Raw genomic sequence first — 26,877 nt, forward strand, 5'->3', positions numbered from 1 at the left:
GAAATATTACCAGCAACAACTCTTTGACTACGACCAGACAACGAATTTTTGATCCATTCAACAAACTGAACATGAAATCACCTGTTTTCGTCCCTCGATTTGCTTCATAAGCTCAGACTGATAAATTAGTAGCTGTAAATTTTTTGTACAAAAACCATGCTGAGACTCTGAGATGAGTCCACTGCACATCCAAGATGGTTGTTTAGCTATCAAACTAACAAATAATTTAGATATTGCAGACTGAATGCATGTACTTTAATAATTTTCAATGTTTTCTTTCTGACCACATTTGAATATCGGTACAACAAAACTCCTTCCAAACATCAGGAAATAAAGATGACTGTAATAGGTTATTGAATAAAGTATGTAAGGTCCAGAGGTCATCTTATTTGGAAGAGAACTGATGCAATCAACAATATCAATGAGAGTGATCAGAGATATTGGGAATCTGAAGGTTATTAACCTAAGGGGTATAGACAGTTTGAAAAAAGTCCTTGAGAACAAATTAGCAATTTCTTGCCCATTAGAAGCAGACTGTATTATAGAGCCTAAGATATATTATAACTAAACCAAATGAATTAGGTATCTAAAAAATAGTGAAACTATATATATATATATATATATATATATATATATATATATATATATATATATATATATATATATATATATAACATATACATAAACATATACATAAACATATTACTTGTGACATTTTAATGCAATTACTATTTTTTTAAACAAATTTTTATTTTTTTTTGTTGGTAAAAATTCTTTTAATAATTTTATCTGACTCTTTCATATATTATACATTTTATTTAAGAATACACCACTTAGACTTTGTGTAGTACCATGAATTCTCCTTGTAGTGAAATGTCAAATAAAAATTACGCATTTATAGAAAATACATAACATTTTTTAAATAAATTATCCATTAGTAGCTGATATATTTATGGAATATGGATTTTGAAACAAATATTATTTCTAAATGTTGGACACATTCCTGAATGATATAAGAGACAATAACATTTATCATGGAAAAGGAATATAATAATACACTACCTTTCCAGGATGTTTTATTCTCTAAGAATGATACTGGATAGGAGACTCAGGTGTATAGAAAACCCACAAATATCTAAATTTCAAATCAAAATCACATCAATATTAAAAAGATAATCATTAAATCCTTATATGATACAGCCAAAATTACTTGTTCTAACGAAAATTCGTTCTTAGAGGAGAAACATTTGTTAACATAATATGTTTTATTAAATCGTTTTATCGTTTATCTTTATCGTTTTTAAATAAGAAATTTTCAACAATCGACCAAATGAAACAGAACAACTTAAAACGAGATCCTACAGCATACACAAGGAATAATACGAGGAAAATAACAATACCATCAATAAAAGGATTATCAGAAAAACTTAAAAGATAGGAAATAAATTCAAAATGTCAACAACCTTTAGAACAACAAGAACATTGAGATATATTTTATCTAAAACTAAACCTAACAATGAATAAGAAAGAACAAAGAATTCTATTTATAAAATACCTTGTGAATGCGATCATTTTTATTTAGGTGTGACACCAAGACCATTAAATGTTAGAATAAGTGAACATCAACCTTATATTAAAAATAGAGAATTTGATGGATCTCAAATATGTAAACACGCATGTGAAAATGAACATAGAGTTCAATGGAACGATTTAAGTATAGTCCTGAAAGAAACAGATGGTAAAAGGAGATAAATCAAAGGCGGCTCTAATTATGCTAAATGAGACCAATTGTATCGAAAATTGCTCGGCAGAATGCAGTAGGATCTGGTTACCCATATTAAAAGATGAAGTTAATAAAAGGAAAATACCACTATTAGTAAGTCAGTAACATATCGAGTATACATCATTTATGTTTTTAAATGACATACATATAAAATCAGAGATTGGTGTTTATTGAGAGTAAACTATATGGAAGATCAAATACTTACCATGTCAGGATAGCATTATGAGGTTTTTTACTCTTTTTTTTCCTCATGATTTACCATGGAATTACTAACAGAAGAATTTTACTGTCATCATGGCAGGTGGTTGTTTTTTTTAAGACGAATCATATGCTATGATTTTTCTGACAGACATTCTCAAGTTAAAGTTAATTTCATATAATCTAATGAACTATCTTACAATAAAGTCGTCTCAGGAACGCTACTGGGCAATATTGGCAATATCATTTTAAAGTCATCTACTTTAAAATGTATAATATATGTCTGAATTGTCAATATGAATGAGTCAGATGAAATTAAATTATTAGAAGAATTTTTCACCAACTAACAAAAAACAAAATTTGTTTAATTTATTAACGTTTTGTATTTTGAGAAAGATTTCCGAAGTGGAAATTGAAATGTCAATAAACTTATTTTAAACGTAAATTGTGGCTTATTTTCAATTTAAATAGTAATTGCTTTAAGATGCCACAATAAAATGGGTTCAGAAAAGTGTTATACACTTTTTTTTTTGGAAAAGATACATTGATACTGAAAACAATATCATGAGTTAAAATGTAGATCTTGTGGTTGTGTATGCACACAGAAAAATATAAGAATAGTTTTTACAAAATCCATTAAATTAATTTTCATCTAGGATTTCTAATTTGTTCAATATTTTATGCATCTAATCCATATGATTTCTTTAAATTGGTTGGTTTTTCCAAGATTACAAGCCATTGCCAAAATATAATTTTTGTTTAACATTTTCTGTTGGACTTTACATTTTTAATATTTCAAATGATATTCTATTTAAAAGTCGAAATAATATATCAATATTTATTTTTTTTATTACTGTGGTTTTGTTCCTGGAAATATTATAATATTTTACACTTAGTTATGTTGGTTTACTTCTAATGTTACTTTTTTAAATATAGCTACTATATGACATATTGTTTATGTTGTTAATAACTAATAAAATTTTATATTTTAGACCATCGAACATCTTCAAACAAATGTTAATTTAGAATATTTGGATTTATCAGAAAATAGTATAACACATATAACAGATTTATCTTTTTTAAAAAATCTTAAGGTGAAACAATTAGTTTTATTATACTCATATTTGATTTACAGTAAAGTTCTGTCTGTCCATTTCTACATCAATTTTTAATTACTAAACATATTTTCATTTTAACTTATTAAACTGTTTATTCGGGCTGTTGGGCCGTTGTCTTCTGTTGAGATTTGTTCTCGACGTTTCGCCAACACTAGGGGTTGGCATCTTCTGGAGATGTTGATGCTTCGCTTGTAAGCAGAAACTGACGACGCGTTGTACTACGGAGGCAATATTTATAATTCCCACTCGCCTCCCCTCCACTGGTTTCGGCTTGAGGGGGCGTGTCGTTGTTTATAGTAGCTTTTCTATCTCCGTGTTTGGCGGGAAGGGCGTTTGTGGATTTTAATACTGGTATCCATGTTTTGTTGATTTTTAGTCCTTCTTCTATCCTATTGAAATTGTTTGGGTGCTTGTATATTTCCACCGCTTCCCGATATAACCGTGGGTAGTACTGTGAAGTTTTGTCCAGCATCTGTGTTTCTTCAAATAGTATTCGATGTTCTCCGCTTCCCAAAGCGTGTTCGGCAACGGCAGATTTGTCGATATGTCCTAAACGACAATGGCTTTTATGTTCATTTATCCTGGTGTTGGTGTGTCTTTTTGTGGTTCCCACATATACCATTCCACATGTGCATGGTATTCGGTATACTCCGGCCGTTGCTAATGGGTCGCGTTTGTCTTTTACCGATCTTAAACAATCCTTGATCTTCTTTGTAGGTCTGAAGATGGTCTTTATGGTCAGACCTACAAAGAAGATCAAGGATTGTTTAAGATCGGTAAAAGACAAACGCGACCCATTAGCAACGGCCGGAGTATACCGAATACCATGCACATGTGGAATGGTATATGTGGGAACCACAAAAAGACACACCAACACCAGGATAAATGAACATAAAAGCCATTGTCGTTTAGGACATATCGACAAATCTGCCGTTGCCGAACACGCTTTGGGAAGCGGAGAACATCGAATACTATTTGAAGAAACACAGATGCTGGACAAAACTTCACAGTACTACCCACGGTTATATCGGGAAGCGGTGGAAATATACAAGCACCCAAACAATTTCAATAGGATAGAAGAAGGACTAAAAATCAACAAAACATGGATACCAGTATTAAAATCCACAAACGCCCTTCCCGCCAAACACGGAGATAGAAAAGCTACTATAAACAACGACACGCCCCCTCAAGCCGAAACCAGTGGAGGGGAGGCGAGTGGGAATTATAAATATTGCCTCCGTAGTACAACGCGTCGTCAGTTTCTGCTTACAAGCGAAGCATCAACATCTCCAGAAGATGCCAACCCCTAGTGTTGGCGAAACGTCGAGAACAAATCTCAACAGAAGACAACGGCCCAACAGCCCGAATAAACAGTTTAATAAGTTAGACGATGGCCGTGAAAGCCTAACGCAATTTATCATATTTTCATTTTACTTAAAAAGGGAAAATTTCCAATGGTTGGCTGTATAGATTATAAGTATAACACTTTTCGTGTAATTGGTATGTTTAATTTATAATAAAATTATCCAAAAGGATTATACAAAAATTTTAAAACGTTTTAGGTCTTATGACCATTATCATCAGTGATACTTGAATATTTGCAAAAAGTCACTTACAATTCGGTGTTTTTTTAACAGAATAATCATCGACATTATGTCATTAAAGTTTAAATAACATTTTGCATGTAAACTAAAGGTTTTTAAACCCAATTGTAAGTGGCTTTTTGCAAATGTGTAAGTATCACTAATGATTGTCTGGTAAGACCAAAATATAATAGATATAATAGATACCACAATAATAGATATAATAATAATAGTTACATGAAAAAAAGAAGTTCTTATTGTTCACTTTTCATCTACCTTATAAATTTAAAATTATTTATGAAGTTAACCTAAGCATATTAGCTTCTAGCAGAGAAGCATTTACATACAACTGTAACTTGATTGACTATTCGAATTATCTATTAGTTCATTAACACAGTTTCTTGTGATTCTATTTGTTGTTTTTCCTTGACGTTAAATTCAAGTAATGACGAGAGTGTAGTATGGCGTTTCAGTATAGCGGGATAACTTTTTTAAAATGGGTGATGCTATAATGTCGTTTGTTAGGATTGTGACATAGATTGCCAACGTATTGGGACTGCTTCTAATAGTCGGGAGTTTAGCTTTAAATACTAACCATGCAAATATATTCTTGTACACTCTTTTTATATGGTTAATGTGATAGCGCCAGTCTGAATGTTGTCTGAAGTCACAAAGTCTTCTCTGTCCCTATCATGTTCTGTGTCCACAGAATCTAGTTCTAATTTCTATTCCCCAGTTTTCCATTGCATAATACTGCTTTCATCTTATTGAAAGCGCTTCTAGCTATCTCAATGCGTCGTTTTATTTCAAACCTGCGGTTCCATTGTTCGTTTAGCTCACATCACAAGTAATTGTATCTGGGCACTTTCTCTAAAGCTTTTCATTTAACGTAGATTGTTTCGTCTTCAATCTTGTTCTTACTGGCAATCATGGGTTTTATTTTTTTGTGTTCGGTGCCATTCCATACCTCTTACAGTACTGCGTAGTGGGATCAACCAAAATTTGCAGCCCTTCTCTGCTGTCCGCAAGGAGTATTGTATCGTCTGCATAACTGAAATTATTCACTAGTGTTCCGTTAATTGATATGCCTTCATTGATGTGTTCTAGTGTCTCTTTAAACGTATCTTCTGAGCACATATTAAAAAGTAGAGAGGATAGTACACATCCTTGTTGTACTCGTCTTCCTATCGATATCTATTTAGATTTTTGTTGGTCTACTTTTGTTGGTCGAATTTGTAATGATTCTCACATCCTGATCATCTATTTCTGTGTTCCATAATATGTTTGTCAGCCTTATGTGTTGTATTTTGTCAAAGACTTTCTCAAACTCAACTAGACGTATGAATACGTCACAGTTGACATCTCGACACCGTTCTATAAGTGTTTGTATAGTAAATAATGCCTCTCTAGTGCCAGAGCCTTTTCTAAATCCCAGTTGGATATTATATCATCTAGTTTTTTGTAGACACGTTCATGTATCACTCGCAAGAAGACTTTTAAAACATGGTTTATCAAGCTGATTGCTCTATATTCTTCACATTTCATTGGGTTGCGTTGGTTTTTTTGGGTATTGGGATGAACCCAGATATTAGCCATTCTTTCGGAATTTCTCCGGTATAGTAAATTTCATTAAATAATTCTACTAGTATATCAATATGATTCTCTGTTAGTAGTCTCAAGATTTCTGTAGGTATTTCATCCGGGGTATTTATCATTTTTTATACGTTTAAGTGCTTTTTCAGTTTCTTCTTTGGTAATTGTAGGTCCATTTTTACCTCTTAGTTCTATTGTCTCCATTCTTTCGTCGTCTTCAAATAGCTCTTTTATATATTCTTTCCATCTATTTATTTTCTCTGCACTTTCAATTATTGTTTTGTCCATTATGTTTCCAATACCTCGTTTTTTTGTATATGCCAGCTGTTTCTTTAATTTTTCTGTAAATGTTAAAGCTGTCATGTTGTTTTTCTAATCTTTCTATTTCTGCATATTTTTTTCCCTTCTTTGATTTTTTGTTTGATTCTTTTATTTAGGTTTTTCTATTGTTGTTCGTTTTTATTCTTGTATTTTCTCCTTTCCTATATCAATGACTTCATTTCTTGTGTTGTCCATAGTTTACTTTTAGGAAATTATCGCCTTTCAGTTGTTGTATGATGTTTCTCAGGATCTTCTCTAACTCTCTCCATTTTTCTGTAGCCTTAAATTTTTCTTGACTTTTTACTTCTTGGACTTCCTTGTGTATTTGTTCTTTGATCTTGTGGCACAGATCAGCTTCTTTTAGTCTTTTTAGATTAATTCTAGGAATCTATAACTTATCATTATACTTTGGTGAACATCCCTTTTTGAACTGCCCATTTCTTGGGCTGCTAGAAATCTAGTTTAGCTTAATCTCTTTTTAAGTTTTCATAAAAACCATTTGTAAACTAGACAGAAATTTATTGTTTATCACAATCATCATAGTGATTGACATTATCAATAGGACTAAAGTTTTACCTTTTTGCTAAGTAAATTTTTTTGCAGGAATTGTTTTTACATAAAAATAAGATTAATCACTTAAGTCAGTGTGATAGGTTTTTACCAACAAGCTTAACAGTACTAACACTTGCTAATAACAATATACAAGACCTAAATGAAGTGTCTAGGCTTGTCAATTTGGTGAATTTGACTAAAATATCCATGGTTAACAATCCGTGTGTAAATATGACAGGCAATAACGTGTATCCTTTTTTAACAACAATAATTATTTTGTTATTCTTATTCTCATGAGACTGGTTCTATTATAAGTGGAATAATAAAGATACCCATTATACCAAATAAAGGATCAAAGTTTTATTAGGCTTTTAGGCTCATGTTTGTGATACCCGCCATAGTTTTTGTCTTTTGCTCTTACTTTTAATTTATCTAGTCGTAGATCTTTTATTACTTTCTATTACCACTTCTACCTAGTTCTTTGCCTTTTTTACAACCTTCTGATATTTTTCAAGCCAATTGTAATAATAACAATTATCCTATTAATAATTCATGTTTTTTTGTTGTATATAATTTTTGCTTGTGACTAAGCAAGTCAATTTTCTAGTTTAGATCTCTAGTCTAATCTATAGGGGTTTGAATTTAGTGACTTCTAAAATCAGGGGGGATACTTCTTGTCTTTGGCACGTGGTCATAGGACCTTTGTAACAAACACTGTCGTATCATTAAATTCCATCAAGAAGTCCTGTATTCTTGAGATAACAGCTAGCAATTTTCTTCTGGCTCAAAGCTTGCTTTGCCAGTGTAGCTATAAGCATTTCACATTTACAAACAATCTGTGTGACAGTTTTTTTCCTCCATATCTTATTTTCTATACCATTGTTTATTCATCCTACCTATGTTGTAGAGGTGTTTTATAATTGAGTGAATTGATCATCCTACTAAATTGATATACGTTATATAAGCATCACTATTTTTAAGCTGTTTAATAAGCGATGATAATCAGCATTTTATTCCACTTATAATTAAAGTAAATGTAACAATTATGCTTTTGTAATATTTTTTGTTGGTGTAGGTACTGCTTTAATCGTTGTGAAACAATTTGTTTAATAACAGCCATAACAATATAATATTTGGTATATGTATGCTGTACCATTTTCAAAGTATGAACATAGTACAATAAGTAAAAAATGTATTTTATTTAAAAAAGATATTTTGAGTTTTGTTTCATATTGAATAGGATGTGAAATACATCTTCTACAAATGAGTTTCTTCAATTAATTTTATATAGGTCAGTGTATTACGTGTACTAGAAGGTATGGATGTTTCTCTTTAAAAGAGACAAACATTTTCTTGAACTTTTCTTTCCAACAATATTTTAACATGCATTTCTTTTATAGAGGGCGGCGAATTATGTGCTAGAAGACAGAAGATCCTCTCCTTTTTGCTTCTTCCGTACTATGACAAGTGTCGCCATATACTTGGACTCATTAGGAATTTGTAAAGACAAACTCAGAAAGGGAAGGCAAGATGTTAACCAAATTTTCTGCTACGGAGTGGACACATTACGTAAGAGATGTCTACCTTGAATGTCAGAGTATAGAGACAACTGCATGGCTGCTCTTCACGTGCCATATCCTCTAAGAAGGTGGTCAATCATCAGTTCGCACTTCTAGATACCGTTGCTCTAAAAAGATCAGCAGAAATGAAGTTAAACCAAGCTCTCAAATTTGTTTAATCGGGAGATGCTTCTTCTTGCACGACTCCGTCTACCATGTATTCTTCCTTGTGTTATTAATTGCAGCAAGTTATAACTCTCACCATTCATGACGTATCCCAGTCATTGTTTACAATTTTCTAATTTGAGTAGTATTTAAAACCTCTATATTTTCTCATTCTTCTCAACATCTCCGACATTCTTGACTCTATCCACCCAACTTATTCGTAATATTCTTTTCTAGGTCCATAATTCGAAGGCTTCCAATCTGTCTAAAACGTCTTTCTTTAATGTATAGGCCTACAACTCATAAAATGATACGGAGAACATGTAGTATTTTAGAATTCTTGTCTTTAAAGGAATTTTAATGTCTCTAATACGTAATACTTTTTTCAGTCTGTTGAAAACATTTCTTACCTTTCCTATTATTGCTTTAATCACTTCTGTTTACTCATTATTTTCATCAAATGTTTTTATTATTAATTGATCATTTAATTATCCACTTTGAGATGTGGATTTAGAGAATATTGCGGATAAGTTGGATTGATCGAATAACAAATGAAATAGTTTTGCACTGAATGAAAAAGAGCACAGAAATAACAACAATAAAAATTTGAAAGTTACAATATTTCGGCCATGTGATGAAACATCCAGGGAGGTATTACCTTTTACACCTCTTAATACAGGGCAAGATCTGTGGAAGAAGAGGCCCAGGTCGAAGAAGAACATCCTGGCTCCGAAATCTTCGAGAGTGGTATTAATAGACATCCGCTAAGCTGTTTCGAGTTGCCGTAAACAAAGATATTATTGCCAATACGATCGCCAACGTTCAATAATCGGACAGGATACTAAAAGAAGAATTATTTTTCCAAGATATTTATATTTTTGAACTTTTTTTAATTTCTATCGCATGTATTGTTAGGCTTTCATGGCGCCATTTGTTTTGCGAACCGTATGTTATTGATTGGTCGATCATTTACTTTTATTCCCGTAGTTAGTTCTTCTAGTGCTTTCTGAATTATTTCCTCCGAGTATAAATTGAACAGAGTAGGAGACAAGAGACATCACTGCCTGACATCTGTTTTTCTTCTGAAAAAAAGGTTGTTTTCTTTTACCACAGCTATCTGATTACAATAGAGAGCGCTAATGATCCTGATGTCTCTCATGTTTAAATTTTTCTTTTTAAGTAATTTGGTAAGGCGATCTTATCGAAGGTTTTGTTTTAATCAAAATAACATACGTACACTGACTGATTAATATCCATGCACCTCTGCGCAAGTAAATTTACGGCGAACAGGGCTTCTCTCATTCCCAGTGCATTTCAAAATCTAAATCCATCTTTCCTTTGCCTCTCTGGTCTTTCTTCTTATTACTGTATGTTTAATGTTATACATGTTTGTGTCTATAATTTTAGAAAATCTCCTTTATTTCATAATGTCCAGAATCTCCTCGTTCATCCATTCATTTTTACTTCTAGTTTGCTTCGATATTAGTGTTATCTCACATGTGCCCATAAGAGCATCTTTTAACATGTACCATTTCTTGTTTTTTTGCAATTGTCTGTGTGACATGCTTTTTTGTTGTTGGGTCTATAAAACAAGATACTTATATTTTGTCTAAATTAGTTTTAGCTGCAAGCTTCTTTAGTTTAATTCTTAACTTTCTTACGAGTAGGATTACACACTAGCAGGCTTCAGTTCCCTCCTTCCTCTCTAAATGTTGGTGTCCCGTTCATACTATGACATGTTTTTTTTTTTTTTTTTTTCCGTGGAATTTATGGCTTTGGCGAGAACCAATTAGCCAGACTATGTTAGATTGAATCATTCATTTGTGTAAAATGTTTCATAGTATCAGACCTGAGCATGATGTATTCATTTGTTTTGTTAGTAATATATAAAATGTGTAAGGTGTTTATATATATATATATATTTTTTTTTATTATTATTTTTTTTTTTTTTAATTTTTTTTAATTTTTTTTTATTTTTTTTTTTTATTTTATTTTTTTTTTTATTTTTTTTTATTTTTTTTTTAATTTTTTTTTTTATTTTTTTTTCCGCGCTAGGGCGTCAACCCGGTTCATCCCCTCGGAGGTTTCAGCCCTCTTTGTGTGCTTTACGTTTAGTTTCTTTCGCAGAATTGTATACAAAATTGGTTAGTAATTTTACAGTTTTAGTTTACAGTTTATGATGTGTTGATGAAGTACATAAAGGATATCATTATTTCCTGAAAAAATAATACAATTTAGGTCTATTGGAAGGTTTATCTTGTAGTAAATTAAGTTTTTGTATAGTTGATTAATGTTTACATTATTTATTGGACATTCAAGTAAAACATGTACTAATGTACCCATTTTACCACAACTACACAGTGGATCGTCTGTAATTTTCATTTTGTGCTTATAATAAGGTGTTAGTGCATGATTAGCACGTACTCGATTTATTGTGGCAACAAAGTTTCTGTTTGGTATTTTGTGAAACCATGGTTTTCTGGGAATTCTTTGCTGGTGTTTACAAAAGTTTGTTCCGGTTGTTGAAGCGTTGTGTAGGTTTTGCCACATCTCATTTATTTTGTTTCTTTGGTTTAAGAATAGGTCGGACGGGGGTAGTTTAAGATTTAGTTCTTCTCCTGATGTTGGGGCTGTTTTTGCTAAGGTATCTACTATTTCATTACCTGTTATACCTGCGTGTCCCTTTACCCATAGATATATGACGACTTTATTCTGGATGTGTATCTCATTATGTAAATACAGGATATTTGCTTCAATATGATTAACTGATCTATTTATGTTTACTTTTTTAAGTTTATCTACTGCACTTTTGCTGTCCGTACATATTATGAATTTGTCGTGGTTAGAGCCGAGTATGTATTTCATAGCTTGCACAATTGCTGTTAATTCTGCAGTGTATATGGAAGCTTCCTTTGGCAGAATAAATTTTTTGTCAGTATTTTCTTCCATATGGTAAAAGGCACAGCTGGTATATTCTTTTGACTTTGATCCATCAGTGAATATAGAATCATAGTTTGGCCAGTATTTGTTTTTTGTTTCGTTAAACTTTGATTGATTGAAACTTGCTACTTCTTGACTTTCAAAATAGTAGGTTCTAATTTCCCGTGAAAAAATTTGTTCTGGCGAGTAAATTAGAACCGGGGGGAGTTGGTTGGAATAAAGTATATCTGTAATGTCAAGTATTTCTGAGAAAGTTTCTACTATGAGGGGGGTTTTCTTGAAGTGCCAGTATCTATGGGTCAAAACTTGAACTGTTAGTGATTGTATACTATTGAGGTAAGAAGTTTTTTTGGAAATGGTTTTTATCACAAATTTTCTGCTCAATAGTTGTCTTCTTAGTTTAAGAGGAGGTTCCACAGCTTCAGCTTGCATAATATTTATGGGTGTTGACTTAAGATATCCCAGGCAAACTCTTAAGCATTTATTTTGTTGTATCTCGATTTTATTTAGATGTGTATCTGCTGCTGTTCCATAGAGTTGACTTCCATAATCCATTATTGATCGTACCATTGTTTTGTAGAAAAGTAAAGCCGTATTTGGATCTGCTCCCCACTTTGCCCTACAAAACGCTCTTAAAATATTTATAGAATTACTTGTTTTTTTGATGATTTGGTGGATACAGTCCTTCCATAATAGTTTTCTATCTAGATGTAGGCCAAGATATTTTACAGAGTTGCTAATACGGAGTTTATATTTTCCTATTGTTAATGGTCTTTGATAGTTGTTTCTATTTCTAGAGAAAATACATATATTGGTTTTGGACTCGGATATGGAAAGTCCCATGTTGTCTAGGCATTTTTGGATTTCTATAAATTCAGTGTTGATATTTTCTATACATTTGTCCTCTGATTTGTTACTGGTGTAAATAACAACATCATCGGCGTATTGAATAATTTTGGACTTACGTGATATAACATTTTCTATGTCCATTGTGTACAGGCTGTAGAGGATTGGGCTCAAGATACTACCTTGTGGTAATCCAGATCTACATATTCTTGATTCCGAAACTTCTTTATTTATCTTTAAGGAAACTGATCGACTAGAGTAAGCTGATTTTATGAAGTTGGCAAAGGAGGTTGGTAGACCAATATTGATAAGTTTCTCTTCTAGTATATTTATTTGAACATTATCATATGCTGAAGTGATATCCAAAAATGTAGCCAAAGTGTTGTATTTGTGTGTGAATCCTAGATAGATGTCATTTACTAGTATCGTTAGGGGTTCTAAGGAAGATCTTCCCTTTCTAAAAGCATATTGTGAGTCAGGTAATATTTTTTCATTTTCTAGCCAATATTCAAGCCTGTTCTTTATCATTCTTTCCATGGTTTTAAATATACACCATGATAAAGCTATGGGTCTATATGAATCTGCATTTCCGTTCTGTTTTCCAGGTTTTTTGATAGGTACTACGATGTATTCTTTCCACATTGGTGGAAAAGGAATCTTTTTTATCCAAATCGAATTGAACAATTCTAACAGGGCTTTCTTATGGCCTAAGGGCATTTTATGCAACATATTGTATGAAATGTTATCCGCCCCGGGAGATTTATTATTTGTTGATTTAATGCATTGTTCGAGTTCCCATAATTGAAATAGTGATTGTAGAAAAGAAGTGTTTCTATTTACAGTAGCTATTTGTTGAGTAATGTTGTTTTCAACCCATGGGGGTGAGATTTTTGTGTGGAATTCATTTATCCAGTCTTCTTTGGGGTTTATTGGGGGTTTATTTACTTGTTTTCGGTTTTTATATCGGTTTACTTTGTTCCACACTTCTTTAATTGGTGTATTTTGATTTAGATTTTGGCAATAATTAATCCAGCTTTTTTTCTTAGTTTCTTTGAAAGTTTTTTTAGCTACTGCATCAAGTCTTTTATATTCTGTTAGATTATTAAGATTTGGAGCATGTGTGTAGGTTAAGTAAGCTTGTTTTCTTGCTTTAGCAGCTATGTTACAGGTTTCATTCCACCAGTCCTTCGAACAATGATTTCTATTTTGTGTGTTTGATTTTTGTAAGGGAATTGCTTTGTTGGCAGCTTTGTTAATATTGTCGATAATGCCCATTAGTGATGATTTTGGTTCTGTAGCTTCAAGTGTAGCGTTGTATACATCCCAATTAGCAGCCTTGAGTCTCCATATGTTATGTTTTGTCTGTTTAATTTGCGCAAGCGGGCTATTCCTTCCAAATTGTATGTGTATTGGTAAGTGGTTAGAGCCATAAGGTTCTTCTAAAGTAGACCACGTAATTAGGTGCGTCAGATCCTGTGTACAGAGGGTCAAGTCTACAGCTGACTTCTTATTGTTTGCTAATGTAGGTGATCCGTCGTTCAAAATTACTAGGTTGCATTGTTCGATAGCTTCCAAAAGAGTCTTGCCATAGATATCGTCATATCCATCATTCCAAGCCAAACTATGTGCGTTAAAGTCGCCCCCAATTATGAATGGTTTTGGAATTTGTTCCAAAAAGTTGATCCACTGTTGTAATGATATTCTAGTTCTCGGTTTAAAGTATACTGAAACGAAGTAAATTTTTTTTTGTATAAATGGAAAATTAACCGAGATACAAGTATGCTCAAAGTTTATTGTAGTTGGAATTGAGACTTCTTGGTATATTAAGTCTGATTTTAATAAAATGGCTGAGCCGCCGTACCCGTCGTCCCGGTCACAGCGAATATTGTTGAGGCCTTTAAAATTATAATATTTTCCTGCTTTAAACCATGTTTCCGATAGAAGTGCAACGGAGTAGTTGCCCCTATCTAGTAGATATTCTAGGTTAGTTTTATTAGAAACTGCTGAACGGCAGTTCCATTGAAGAATATTTATTGAATGGTTGAGGTCTGAGAATGTGATGACGTGTTTCCATTTATAGTTAATTTGACTAAGTTTTCGAGTTCTTCCTTATTTATATTTATACTTTTTGTTACTAAAACTTTTGTGACAATTTCTATAACTAATTCTAATATTGAATTTATCATGCTTAGGTCTGAAGGAGATGCAACTGAATTATTATTAATATTTCCTTTATAGTTAATACTGTCTAATATTCCTCCCTTAGGTAATTGAGATCTAGGGGAAGCTATAATTTCATTATGCAAAATTAATGTTGGATCTGGACTATTTGGTCTCTGTCTTTTAAATGTTCTAGAATTTGTATTATTTGAATTATTGTAAAATATGTTATTTGTTGACATTTGGTTAGTTGAATTTGATGGGAGCTGGGTGGGTGTATAATTATTGGGATTTAATGGAGGGAAAGTTTTGGGGCAGGAAATGTTTGTAGTTTGTTCCGTATTAATGGTTGTTGCTTTTGCATAGGAGTTCCTGGGAAACTGTCTGTTGGCGTCTTGATAACTAATATTACTGGAAGACATAGCGTCTTTTACAAGTTTTTGACGTTGAAATTCCTGACACGCGCTCAAATTTGTAGTAAAATGATTCCCCGAACAACTAAAACATTTTGGAGTTATATCAGTCGTTTTACACTCTTTTGTGTTGTGTGATTCCTGACATTTTTCGCACCTAGCCCTGCTCTTACATTGTCCCCCTGTATGTCCAAATCTTAGACAATTAAAGCATAATAGCACCTTCTGTTTATATGGCTCGACTTCCTTTAGTACCTTGTTGATTGTTACATATTTTGGTAGTACCTGTGACCTAAAACTAACTACACATGTTTTTGTTGGAATATATTGGGTACCTTTTTCATCTACTTGCCTCCTATTTAATCTTTTGACTTGAATGACTTCAAATTTACAGTGTAAATCGTACATTTTGATTCTGTCTTTAACATACTCTACTGAAAATTCTGTGGAAATATCTCTTATTACGCCCTGTCTAACTACAAGAAACTTAGGAATGTATATGTCTAAATTATTTTTTGTAAATATTGCTTCATTTTTTTTAGATATGATATAGTTGGCCGATTTATAATCTTTAAATTTTATACGTATTTTATTTCTCCCTACTGCGTCAATGCTCACAATTTTTTCATCAATTTCTTTAAAATTCGTGATAATAATGTCACCCATCCTTAAAGCGTTTAACCTGCCTTTAAAATCGGGTGAATTATTTTCCAAATACACGTAATGAGGTCCCAAGTCGTTTTGTCGGTAAAGAAATTCCTCCCTTTTTGTTCCTACTTCTTTGTTTATGGTATTTGTTATTGAAGTGTGTACATTAGCAAAGTCATTATCGATAATGGGTTTATTATTAACAAGTTTTGTGGTACTTATCTGTATAACCGGAACCAGATTTTGAAATCCTAACAGCTCCTCGTTTGAAGATGATGCATGTTCTGTATCCATTTGGGTTTCTAAAACATTGTTATCGGAGGCATCGCCTCCGCTAACTGCACTCATAAGTTTTTAATGTCTTTCCGAATTTCGCTTTTTTATTTGGTGTAATTAATTTACTTTTAAAGTTCACGAAATATTTATTTATATAGCTAATTTATAAACACCGGTTTTAAAAACAAGCTTCTTTCTTACGCACGTCTAACTACCACGACGAATGAAAGCTGACTGACTATGACATGTTTGATGTCACAAAAACAGTGTGGCGGGAGTACAAAATTGTTGAGAGAAAGAACAGAACAATCATGCCTTCTAGTTCATAATACGCCGCTTACTATATAACGAATTACAGTCTTTTGTTGCTGGTAGAGGTATTTCAAACATGTTAGCGGTTGCTATGTAGTTCGTAGATTCACAGCTGCGTCTTTCTTTTTTTGCTATCTAAGGTAATCTTAAGTAATCGTGTCCACTTCGTAGTGGCAAATTTGGTTAAAAGTCCTGCCTTTCCCGAGTTTGTCATCGACCTACTATGTACTATCTGATAAGTCCCAGTACAGGGCGATATATTTCATAGTGCGGCCGAAGTACATAACTGTAGAAAAAAACGACAGAGTATTCACGCCTTCTAATGAATTATTCATCGCTCTTTCGGTCCCTTATAAGAAACAAATACGAGCCCCTTAACATATCAGTTGGCCCATATATATTGATAAGAAAATTAAATTTTAGAGAACAGAAATAAAAGCGCATCAAACAACAACAAAGTTTTAATGCATCAAACAACATTTTTGAGTTTCCTAATTATAGAAAATATTTTATAACGTAATGAAAACTATTGATTAAACAGAATAATAATAAATTTTAAAAAACGCATAGAATATGTAATATTAACAAAAAATGTGAAAGTTTACCACTGAGTTACAACCCCTTTATTTTTAATGACAACCACCATTCTTCCAGGCATAGTTTTTATCAAGTTCTGACAAAACTCTAATGTAAACGAATCCCATATTTCTTGCAATTTTTCCTTCAATTCGTTGACGGACCTGGCAGGATGTTTTCTCAAAGCTCTTTTCATTTCGCGCCACAACGTCTCTATCCGTGACAAGTCGGGACTGTTAGAAACCCATTCCAGAAGTGCTATGTCATGGTCTTCAATCCATTTTAAACTCTTTTTTGAGGTAAGGCAACCTGCGCCGTCCTGTTTGTTAATTTATTAAAAACAATTTGTACTAAGTTTTTCAACTATAAAACTTAATTTGTAAGTACCAAATCCTAATTTGTGGACCTCTCGGTGACATGTTGATCTAGAAACGTGTCTTCTTATAACTTCACTCCATAAAACGCTTAACTCCATATAATTTGCTCGTCGATTTTTCACTATGATGCATCATAATGCCCTTCGATTTGCTTCGGTTATTTTACTTTTTCGTAAATTTCTAGGTTTTGTGATGACCGAACCTGTAGTTTTGTACCTTCTGACTATATTTCTTACACTATACCGTGACAATTGCAACATATTTGCGATTTCCTAATTGGATTTTCCAGAATTAAAAAATCTAATAATGATTGAACAAATTTTCTCATCGATAACTTTACCTCGACCCATTGTACAATCCACAAACGGCAATACTACAAAATGCATTTGACATTAACTGACAATATTATTGTTTTGATGTCATTTTTCCATAGCTACCTCTGGATTTAACGTAATTATGAAAAAATCAACGTATGTTGACATAAGTGAATGCATAGCCAGGGCTTAGTGAATTTTTTTTTTATTGTTGAAAACAAATAAAAATACCATAAGGGTAATGTTTTGAATAAATATTAATAAAAATGTCATATTAATTAATATGGGAACTTATAAAAACATGCAGAGTATAATTTGTTTATGGTAATCGACTTAAACAGCAAATTTCATAGATGGGCCAACTGATATGGGAAAGGGCTCGTATGTTCAAATGTTGTTAGAATAAAAAATACAATAAAATGTTACATAATTAACGCATGTAGACTTTACTAGATGTCTAATTTATATAAATTATGGCTTATTAAACAAATTAAAGCAACAATATTTTGTTACTGGAAACACTTTGACTTTGAATGTAAATAATTTATTATAAATATGGATTTTTCTTTCACATGTAACTAATATATAGGAATATGTTTTAAAAGTACAATTTTCTTTTTGGTCTTCTTGATATCGTTGATAACGAGCGTTAGATAAGATGGTAGTCAAAGATTTTAAAATCATCCATTATAGCCGCAGTCAAACAGAGGCATGCCTTATCTATCTGAAAGGCAGATAACACTAACACTTTAGCAGTATCTAGTACCCCGTAGATACGCAAGTGAGTGAGTACTGGCTAAACGGTCCCTTCCAATATCGCCTGTCAGAGGAATCTGGTAACTCGAGGTGAAAATACTTTATTTCGCGCACCTCAAACGTTTACTGAAGTTTTTATTGTTGGATAACAACTATTTGAGAAGTTTTTTCGACAAAAACATTTTATTTTTTAATTTATTGCCTTTTCGCTAAAAATAAAAAAGTGTTTTTAATAAGTCTTATTAACATGATATTAATTAGTAATGCGTTTATTGGAGGTTGATGCATCCAAGTTTTCGAAATATAGCAATGAATACGTAGAAATTAGACGGCAGTCTAATTCCTAATAACCAAATCTAACGAAAATGTCGAAGGAAGCACCGTTAACCATTTCAGTTGGAGATTTCGTTCGTCATCCTTCTTTCTTTAGCATATAAGATCTCTTTGATTCTGTCGCAACGGTGTTGCAACAAATTGCAATTAATACTCGTTTTTGTCTTGTTTTGTGCTGGAGAATCTTTGTGTGTCCATTGGAACACTTGAACCAGTTGGAGAATCTTTGAACTGTTCTTTAGTTCAAATGGTATAGTGGTAGATCCTTGTTTTATCCATGGTTTATTTATTTAGCGTATGGACTTTCACAGTACGATAAATATACAAATACAATAATATATACATATATATTAAATATATTATTTAAACACTAAAGATAGAATGAATGACACTAAATATTAATGTCCAATTTACATAGCCATTCAATTGCTTCTGGGGAACATTCCGCAAAGTCCTGGAGGTTTCCACGGTAGGCACGATTCAAGCAGTCTGAAACACAATGGCTTATGGTCTGTCTAGATTGTCCGCAATCGCACTGTGGACTTTCTGCACGACCCCACCTGAACAGCGAATCAGCACATTTACCATATCCGGTACGTATACGATTAAGTCTTGTCAAAGTGGACCTGGGCAGATTTGATCCGATGAATCCCTGAGTTGGGGTGGATATCTTAATATAGTCCGATTCTACTGTTGGCATCCATCTTGTTGTCCATTGCCTATGTATATCATAGGAATTACCAATTTTTCGGGCAGATCGTATTGGAGGATTTCTAGATCTCAGTCGCTGGTGCTCTTTTGAGATGTCTGGGATATCTTGATGTATTGGTAATTGTACGTTGGCTACAATTTTCTGGTACTCTCTCACTAATGCTGCTGTACGGCGTAGATCTGTTGAAGCAATATTGATCAGAGTAGGCAGCCATCTCACTGGCGTTGGTTTTATTGTTCCAGTGATTATTCTCATGGTTTGGTTAAGTTGGAAATCGATTTTGCTTGTATGTGCACTATTTAGCCATACTGGTGCACAATATTCTGCCACTGAAAAAACCAAAGCTAGAGCAGAGGTCCGAAGAGTATCTGCAGAAGCACCCCAAGTTGTTCCAGCAAGTTTTGATATTAAGTTATTTCTTGTTCTTAGTTTACCGGCTGCGTTTGTAAGATGACTTTTGAAGGTGAGTGTTCTATCAAGTGTGACGCCTAGATATTTGGGGCTGTTGTTATGTTTGATAGCTGTATCATTTAGAGTTACATTGAGAGTATCGCCCGCAAGTTGATTCGACAGGTGAAAGAGACAGGTTTCAGTTTTGCTTGTGTTAGGACGTAAGCGCCAGTTCTTAAAATATTTACTTAGTGTAGTTAAGTCCTCGTTTAGAGCTCGTTCTCCTGCTTCTTTACACACACGGCTGCCTATGACACACAGTGTCATAGGCAGCCGTGAGATCTATAAATGTTATGGCAGACTTTTCGCGTCTTTCAAAGCCAGCTTCAATAAATGTAGTTAAGGACAGCACTTGATCACAGCAACTTCGTCCTCTTCTAAATCCAGCTTGTTCAATTGGTACAGCATCCTCAATGGTGTTACATATTCGGTTATATAAAAGTCGTTCTAGTAATTTATAACAGCAACTAAGGCATTAGGCCGGTAACTTTCAGGCAGCTTGTTGTCTTTGCCAGGCTTCTGGATTGCGATAATTTTTGTTCTTTTGAATTCTGGGGGTAGCACAGCTGTATTCACAATGTCGCTAAAGAATTTTTTGAGCCACTGTCGTGTTTTTGTACCAGTGTGGACTATAAACTCAGGATACATTCCATCGAAGCCTGCTGCTTTTCCTGTTTTAGTTTGGTTAAGCGCTTCGTTTATTTCATTCAATGAGAAGGCACGTGAGTATTCTGATGTTGCGGGAGTATTTGCTTTAAGTTGTTTAAGAGCTCTTTTTACGGTAGATGTATGAGTTTTCTCAGATGGAGCTCGGGAGTTCTCAATTATTCTATTGGCTATTTTGTTTGGCTCAATTGTTGATTTTTTTAAGTGTTGCGCTCTGCTTGCTTCGCCCAGTTTGCGGATCAGTCCCCATGCCTTTCGACTGAAACGTGAGAAATCAATATGTTCTACGGTAGACTTCCATTTATTAAGTCTTGTTGAGTCCAGTGACTTCAGTAAGTTGTCACCAATTTCTGGATCTTCTGATTTCAAAAATTCGTCATATAGTTTTTGGCTTTCTTCCGTCCAGCCTGTCCATGGTTATGAAACGGCGAAAATCCTTCGGATTGTGTCGAAAAGGTTCCACAATGTCTTCATAGAATTTTTACTCTAACGTGAACAATAGTAGTACGCGACGCATCAAGTACTTTTTTATTTCCATTTCTGTTAAAATCGAGTGCACACTGTCATTTGAGATGTCAACTATATCTTCTATCTCGCGTACTTTTATTCCACGTTCATCTAGATTTGTTACGTTGGTTTTCCAATCACATCCGGAACAACAGCAGTTTTTAAACGTCCACTAATTCAGTTTTTAATTGAATTGAATTAAAAACGACGTAGAGCATTTCAATAATGGTGAATCTAACTTTGATTTCTTGTAGCGTTAAGCCCTACAAATGGAAGTATATTATCGCTGTCTTCAAGTTAATGTCTTTAATTATTTCAAGATCACACAAAACGTTCACTTTTTTTTCATATCGTTAAATACAAATTTATTGAGATATCATTCTGTTCTGTCATACTGATACGTCTTTGGTGCACTTTTCTACGAAGTAGAAAGCTGGAGTCTCACAGAAAATGCCATAAAACGGTTAGTCATTCGAAATGTGGTCCTACCGACCTATGTCAAAGAACAGAAAATGAGCTTACTTCGGCCACATTATGCGTAATAATAAATATGGAGTAGTACAGTCAATTCTACAAGGCAAGATTGGGGGTCTCTTAATGGACTAGTTGGAAATGAATTAGCCTAACGTCAACTGATCTATTTCGAGCTGCAGTGAATAAAATAAGATGGATCAATGTGGTCGTCATCATAAAAGGATAGGCACATTTAGAAGAAATTCATACTGACCTATTGAGTAAGACGATTATTACAGAATGGTTAAGAATGTTCCTCTGAATTTGTTTTATCTCTATTAGGCCGAGTAGTTATAGAACAATTCAGATTTTATATAGATAAAAAAGCAACCTTCTTGCCGATTAAACAATTTTGCATACGGATTCTGTCAATTTAGGGACCTTTCAGAGTGTTTTCAAGAAAATTTATTCTTTTATAATGACATATGCTGTTTCGGATACTCCTAATTAATATAAGGAAGAAAAAAGATGAACTGGAAAGATAAGGTTTTGATAATTATTTTGAATTCTGTACTGTACTCATACAATTTCTGTTTAGACAAGCTAATAATGTTTAATATTTCCTTATTTCATACACAGAGGTTTTGATTACCGTCCTTTTATTGTAAACTGGTGTTTAAATGTCAACGTCATCGATGATTATGTTGTTGACGCTATTGAAAGGTAATTATAATTTGTAAGCAGTTATCTTGCGGTTATCAATTCAATCAAATTGTATTCAGTTTATGAAATATTTTTTTCGTTTAATTGGGCATTCAAAAATTATTATTGTTCACGTAAGTAGTGTACAAATTACCAGTTATATGTATAAATTATTAATGTAGAATTGTGCAAATCACACGTTTTGTGCTTTTTGCAAACACAATTTTCCAAAAAGAAGAAAATATCTTCCAAATTATTCATTCACATACATTTTTAATTACTTCCTGGATTTTGAGTAATATCACAAGATAAATATTTCCATACTGTAAAAACCGAAACACTTTAGTTCACTGAATACTTATACAATAGATGAATACTAAAATTGGGTAATAGATATACCTAGTCTAGCACAAAAATAACAATATATCTTTGGAATATAAGTGTCTGCAAGAAATACATATTCTTCTGAACATCCTCCTGGTTAGTTTAAATATTGAGATAAATATTTATGGTTAGATTCAGTTTCAATAAATAATGTGAGATTTAATGATATTTACTTTATACTGTAATTCAAACTAAAAAAATTAAATGTCTGACCATCAGAAGAAACCTAATAATAGTCTACTAAAAACTCCGTAATAGCAAATGTTTTTGGAAGTAAGGTAAATTATGAGCTTAAAAAATAACTGGAAAGATCTGAACAAGCAAAAAAACTGGATATTGCAATTTCCGCCATGCTAACAATAGCTCATCATCATCATCCAGCCTTCTGCACCCAAAGTTTAACATAGGCCTCCCCTAATTGTTTCTATTTCTGTCTGTCTTTAGCTTCCTGCAGCCAATTCCCAGTGATTCTTTTGATGTCGTCTGTCGATCGTGTAGGTGGTCTATCTCTACTTCTTCTGTCTGATCGTGATCTCCACACTGTAATTGTTTGGGTCCACCGCCCTCATTCATTCTGGCCACATGGTTCGCCCAGTTCCACTTCAGCCATCCAATGCGCTGTATGACATATATGACACCTGTACTTTTTATTTCTTCGTTTCTAACTCTGTCTCTGAGAGTCAGTCCAAGTAGCGAGCGTTTCATTCTTCTTTGGGCTCCTCTGAGTTTGGTTGCTGTGGTCTGGGTTAAGGAAAGTGTTTCGGCGCCGTAAGTCATGGAAGCACGGATTGGTCTAAAGTGATTCTTCTTTGCAGTTCAGTAGTTTGGTTCTGTCTGTCAATTTGAATTTCATGACCTAGGTCTTTATATTTATGAACTAATCTTTCGTTGCAGTCGACGTTCCAGAACTGTGCCGTAAATAGTTTGGGAGATAACGTGTCTCCTTGTCTGATTCCTCTTTTGATTTTTATACAGTTTGTATCTTTGTGAAGTCTTATGTGACTTTCCTCCAACGCTCTAATTACTATTATTTTGTCATACCTCTACGCGATCCACTGCTGTCTGTAGCCCGCGATATGAAATATGTGCTTCCAACAATATGTTGGTCCTATACAACTAATTTCAGCAATGAGCCCATTTTAAAAGTTAACCATTCTAAGTACTTAGAATTCTGAATAAACAACAATTCGCACTTGACAAAGGCAAGGGTTTCCTGGCGAAACGTTGATTTCTATGGAAAATAAAATCTAGTTCCACATGTAATATAATTTATTTGAACCTAAACCCAAGAAAAACTAATTTTATATTATATATATATATATATATATATATATATATATATATATATATATATATATATATATATATATATATGTATAATATTCTTTTTGTTTCATTATAGTTTAAGAGCGGAATGGTTATATTCTCAAGGTAGAGGAAGACATTATAGAGTGGGCGATCAAAAAGAACTTGTTCAATACCTTGCGACTGTTTGTCCTCTTACTGGAGAAACATTGGAAACTGAAGAAGATAGGAAATTACGACTTATATTAAGTAAGGCACAGCATCATCAACAACAACTAAGAGAGCAATCATCAAATAATGGTGAGTATACTACTGCTTATACAGGGTGTGTCTATATTCGCCCGACAATACACCACCGTAGATAGTTCTCGGTATTTGATAAATTTGTGTATGGGAAAAAGAACTTAGTTGTTGATTAAAAGTTTAATATAAAAATTAAAAATTTATTCGAGATCAAAAATGGTTGTGGATATCTTTTTATTTGGTAAACAATATCCTCTTTAAGAAAGTAATTCTTTGAAATTAATGAACTTCTGTAAGATATAATAGGTGGTCTACTAAGGTTGGTGGCAATTTTACGCTAATGGTGCAAATTTTTTTTAATATTTTCTAAACGCTTCGCTCATTTCTTGATCAAAAAAAAACCTTTTATAGAGCTAAAATGAAGAGTGTTGTAGAAATTTGCTGCTAAACAAAAGTCAGCACATACTCAGATAATTTAAAAATTATATTTCGTAATGTTTTTTGCCCGTTGGACTTTTGCTAAAAAAGCCTTTACGCTGATCTGTACTATTAATTAGCTTGTATATTACTAATTGCCAATCATTAAATTGGCGTCCAAGTCGACCCATTCGTTTTTTTCTAAAATGTCTGCCAAATGAAATCTCTGTCCTCTGCAGCATAATGCACAGATGTCCCATCGTGCTTCAACGGTACGTGTTATCATAATATTTGATAGGACAATTTCTTATATAATAAACATTCAATTTAATTAAATAACCTACAACAGCAACTACCTACATATTCAGTGAACTTTTTGATGAAATTCAAGTTCACGAACAGAGCACAGATTTTCCTCATCGCAACCATGACCGTTTCTGGCAATTAAAATATAGTTCTCCAGTAAATTTGGCCTGTACACAATACATATTTCAAAAAAATCTTTTTTCGTGACACTTTTGTACATACATTCAAAAATTTCATACATACTTTAAAATACCTGAGTTGTAATACTTGAACACATACTATTTTATAAGAATGGAATATTTGTTGTTTTCAAACTTTCCAAAGAGTAGAATAGCCCTCTTTTGAATAACGCCCAGAGTTCAAATATATAAAAAAATTTCATGATTTTTCTCACATTAATAGGTTTACGTCAATAATTCTGCAATATTTGCAAAAATATAATGATGTAGAATACGTCAATTGTGGAATTACTGTTGGTATTAATTAACATGTAGGTAAATCCAACAAGATAAAAATTTATTTTTGATAACAAAATGGATTTAGGAACTAGTTTGGAACTATCTTTTTTAATTAAGTAAGTCATCCCGAATACAGGAACTACCTATTAAAAACGTATACGTCCACATTAGATTAGAATGTAGAAAAATTGATTAGTCAAAAATTACCTAATAACTTGTAGATTTACTTCTTTATTCAAAAATTAACAGATAATTTACAAAATATAAAAAATGCTTCAGTGCAGTAAAAAATAGGGAGGGGGTCATTGTCACTAACTCTGATAGCATAGCATGCAACTGGTTAAATTTTCTTAAATTTTGTTGATTTCAAAGAATTACTTTCTTAAAGAGCATATATTGTTCGCCAAATTTCGAGAAAATATTCATTAGCGTCTTTGATTATAACAAATTTATTTTAATTTTAAACTTTAAACCCGTAATCCCTTAACAACTAAGTTCTTTAAAAGTTCATCTTCCTAAATCAAAATTCATCAATTAGAGAGAACTCTGTGTATAAAGCGATATCGGTCGAAATGTGGAAACACCTCTATATATTACATAAATATATATATATATATATATATATATATATATATATATATATATATATATATGTATATATATATATATATATATATATATATATATATGTATATATATATATATATATATATATATATATATATATGTATTAAACCTAGAGCTAAGATTAATACTATTATAAAAATTAATATTAAACTCACCAGTCTTCCGGGTTGAAGCGTTGATTTCCATTGCGCCCGATTATATATATACATATATATATATATATATATATATATATATATATATATATATATATATATATATATATATATATATATATATATATATATATATATATATGTATATATTTTCTGTAATATATGGGTTATAAGCTAAGTGTTATTCTATAAATACTTCATAATTTGCTAATTGGACATGTTTTAGTTTATCGGTTCATTTAAATTTTCGTATGTTACCAACTTTATTATCCTATTTCTTAGTCTCATTTTTCTGATAAATATTTTATCTGTTTATATACCTATTTTGAGATCATGTCAATATTTTTAGTTACACCAAATCCAAGTCCTATGACGAGAAAAAAATTAATGGGGGCAAACAGGCAATCTCCAAGATTTTCAGGTGGTAAGTGAACAAAAAGTTTTATGTATAATTTCATACCAAAAATAAGCGCCACCGCGACCGTTTAAGTCATTCAGCAAAAAGTAAAACAGCGTGGGCTTCTGTATTTTGCCCCAATTCTTTTTTAAAATTTGTTTTCAGTTCCTATTCCGCTTTTATTTCTTCTTTCTCTAATGCCGTCACCCTACGGAGGTTGGCAATCATAATGGTTATGTTTATTTTTGAACTCACTGCTCTTAACAATTTAA

At 32.6% G+C, this 26,877-nt stretch overlaps 1 protein-coding gene across 1 annotated transcript in view; it reads left to right on the forward strand.

Annotated features, from left to right (window-relative positions):
- The window catches only part of Cep97 (centrosomal protein 97kDa), a 63,955-nt gene that overhangs the window by 2,727 nt on the left and 34,351 nt on the right, over positions 1–26,877 (forward strand). Inside the window, exons 4-8 of the mRNA XM_072529688.1 lie at positions 2,974–3,075; positions 7,200–7,396; positions 22,251–22,334; positions 24,100–24,302; positions 26,558–26,632. Coding sequence (XP_072385789.1) covers positions 2,974–3,075; positions 7,200–7,396; positions 22,251–22,334; positions 24,100–24,302; positions 26,558–26,632 — 661 coding nt within the window. The remainder of the gene's footprint in view (positions 1–2,973; positions 3,076–7,199; positions 7,397–22,250; positions 22,335–24,099; positions 24,303–26,557; positions 26,633–26,877) is intronic.

This window comes from Diabrotica undecimpunctata, chromosome 4 (genome assembly GCF_040954645.1).
Source record: "Diabrotica undecimpunctata isolate CICGRU chromosome 4, icDiaUnde3, whole genome shotgun sequence".
Lineage (NCBI taxonomy): Eukaryota > Metazoa > Arthropoda > Insecta > Coleoptera > Chrysomelidae > Diabrotica > Diabrotica undecimpunctata.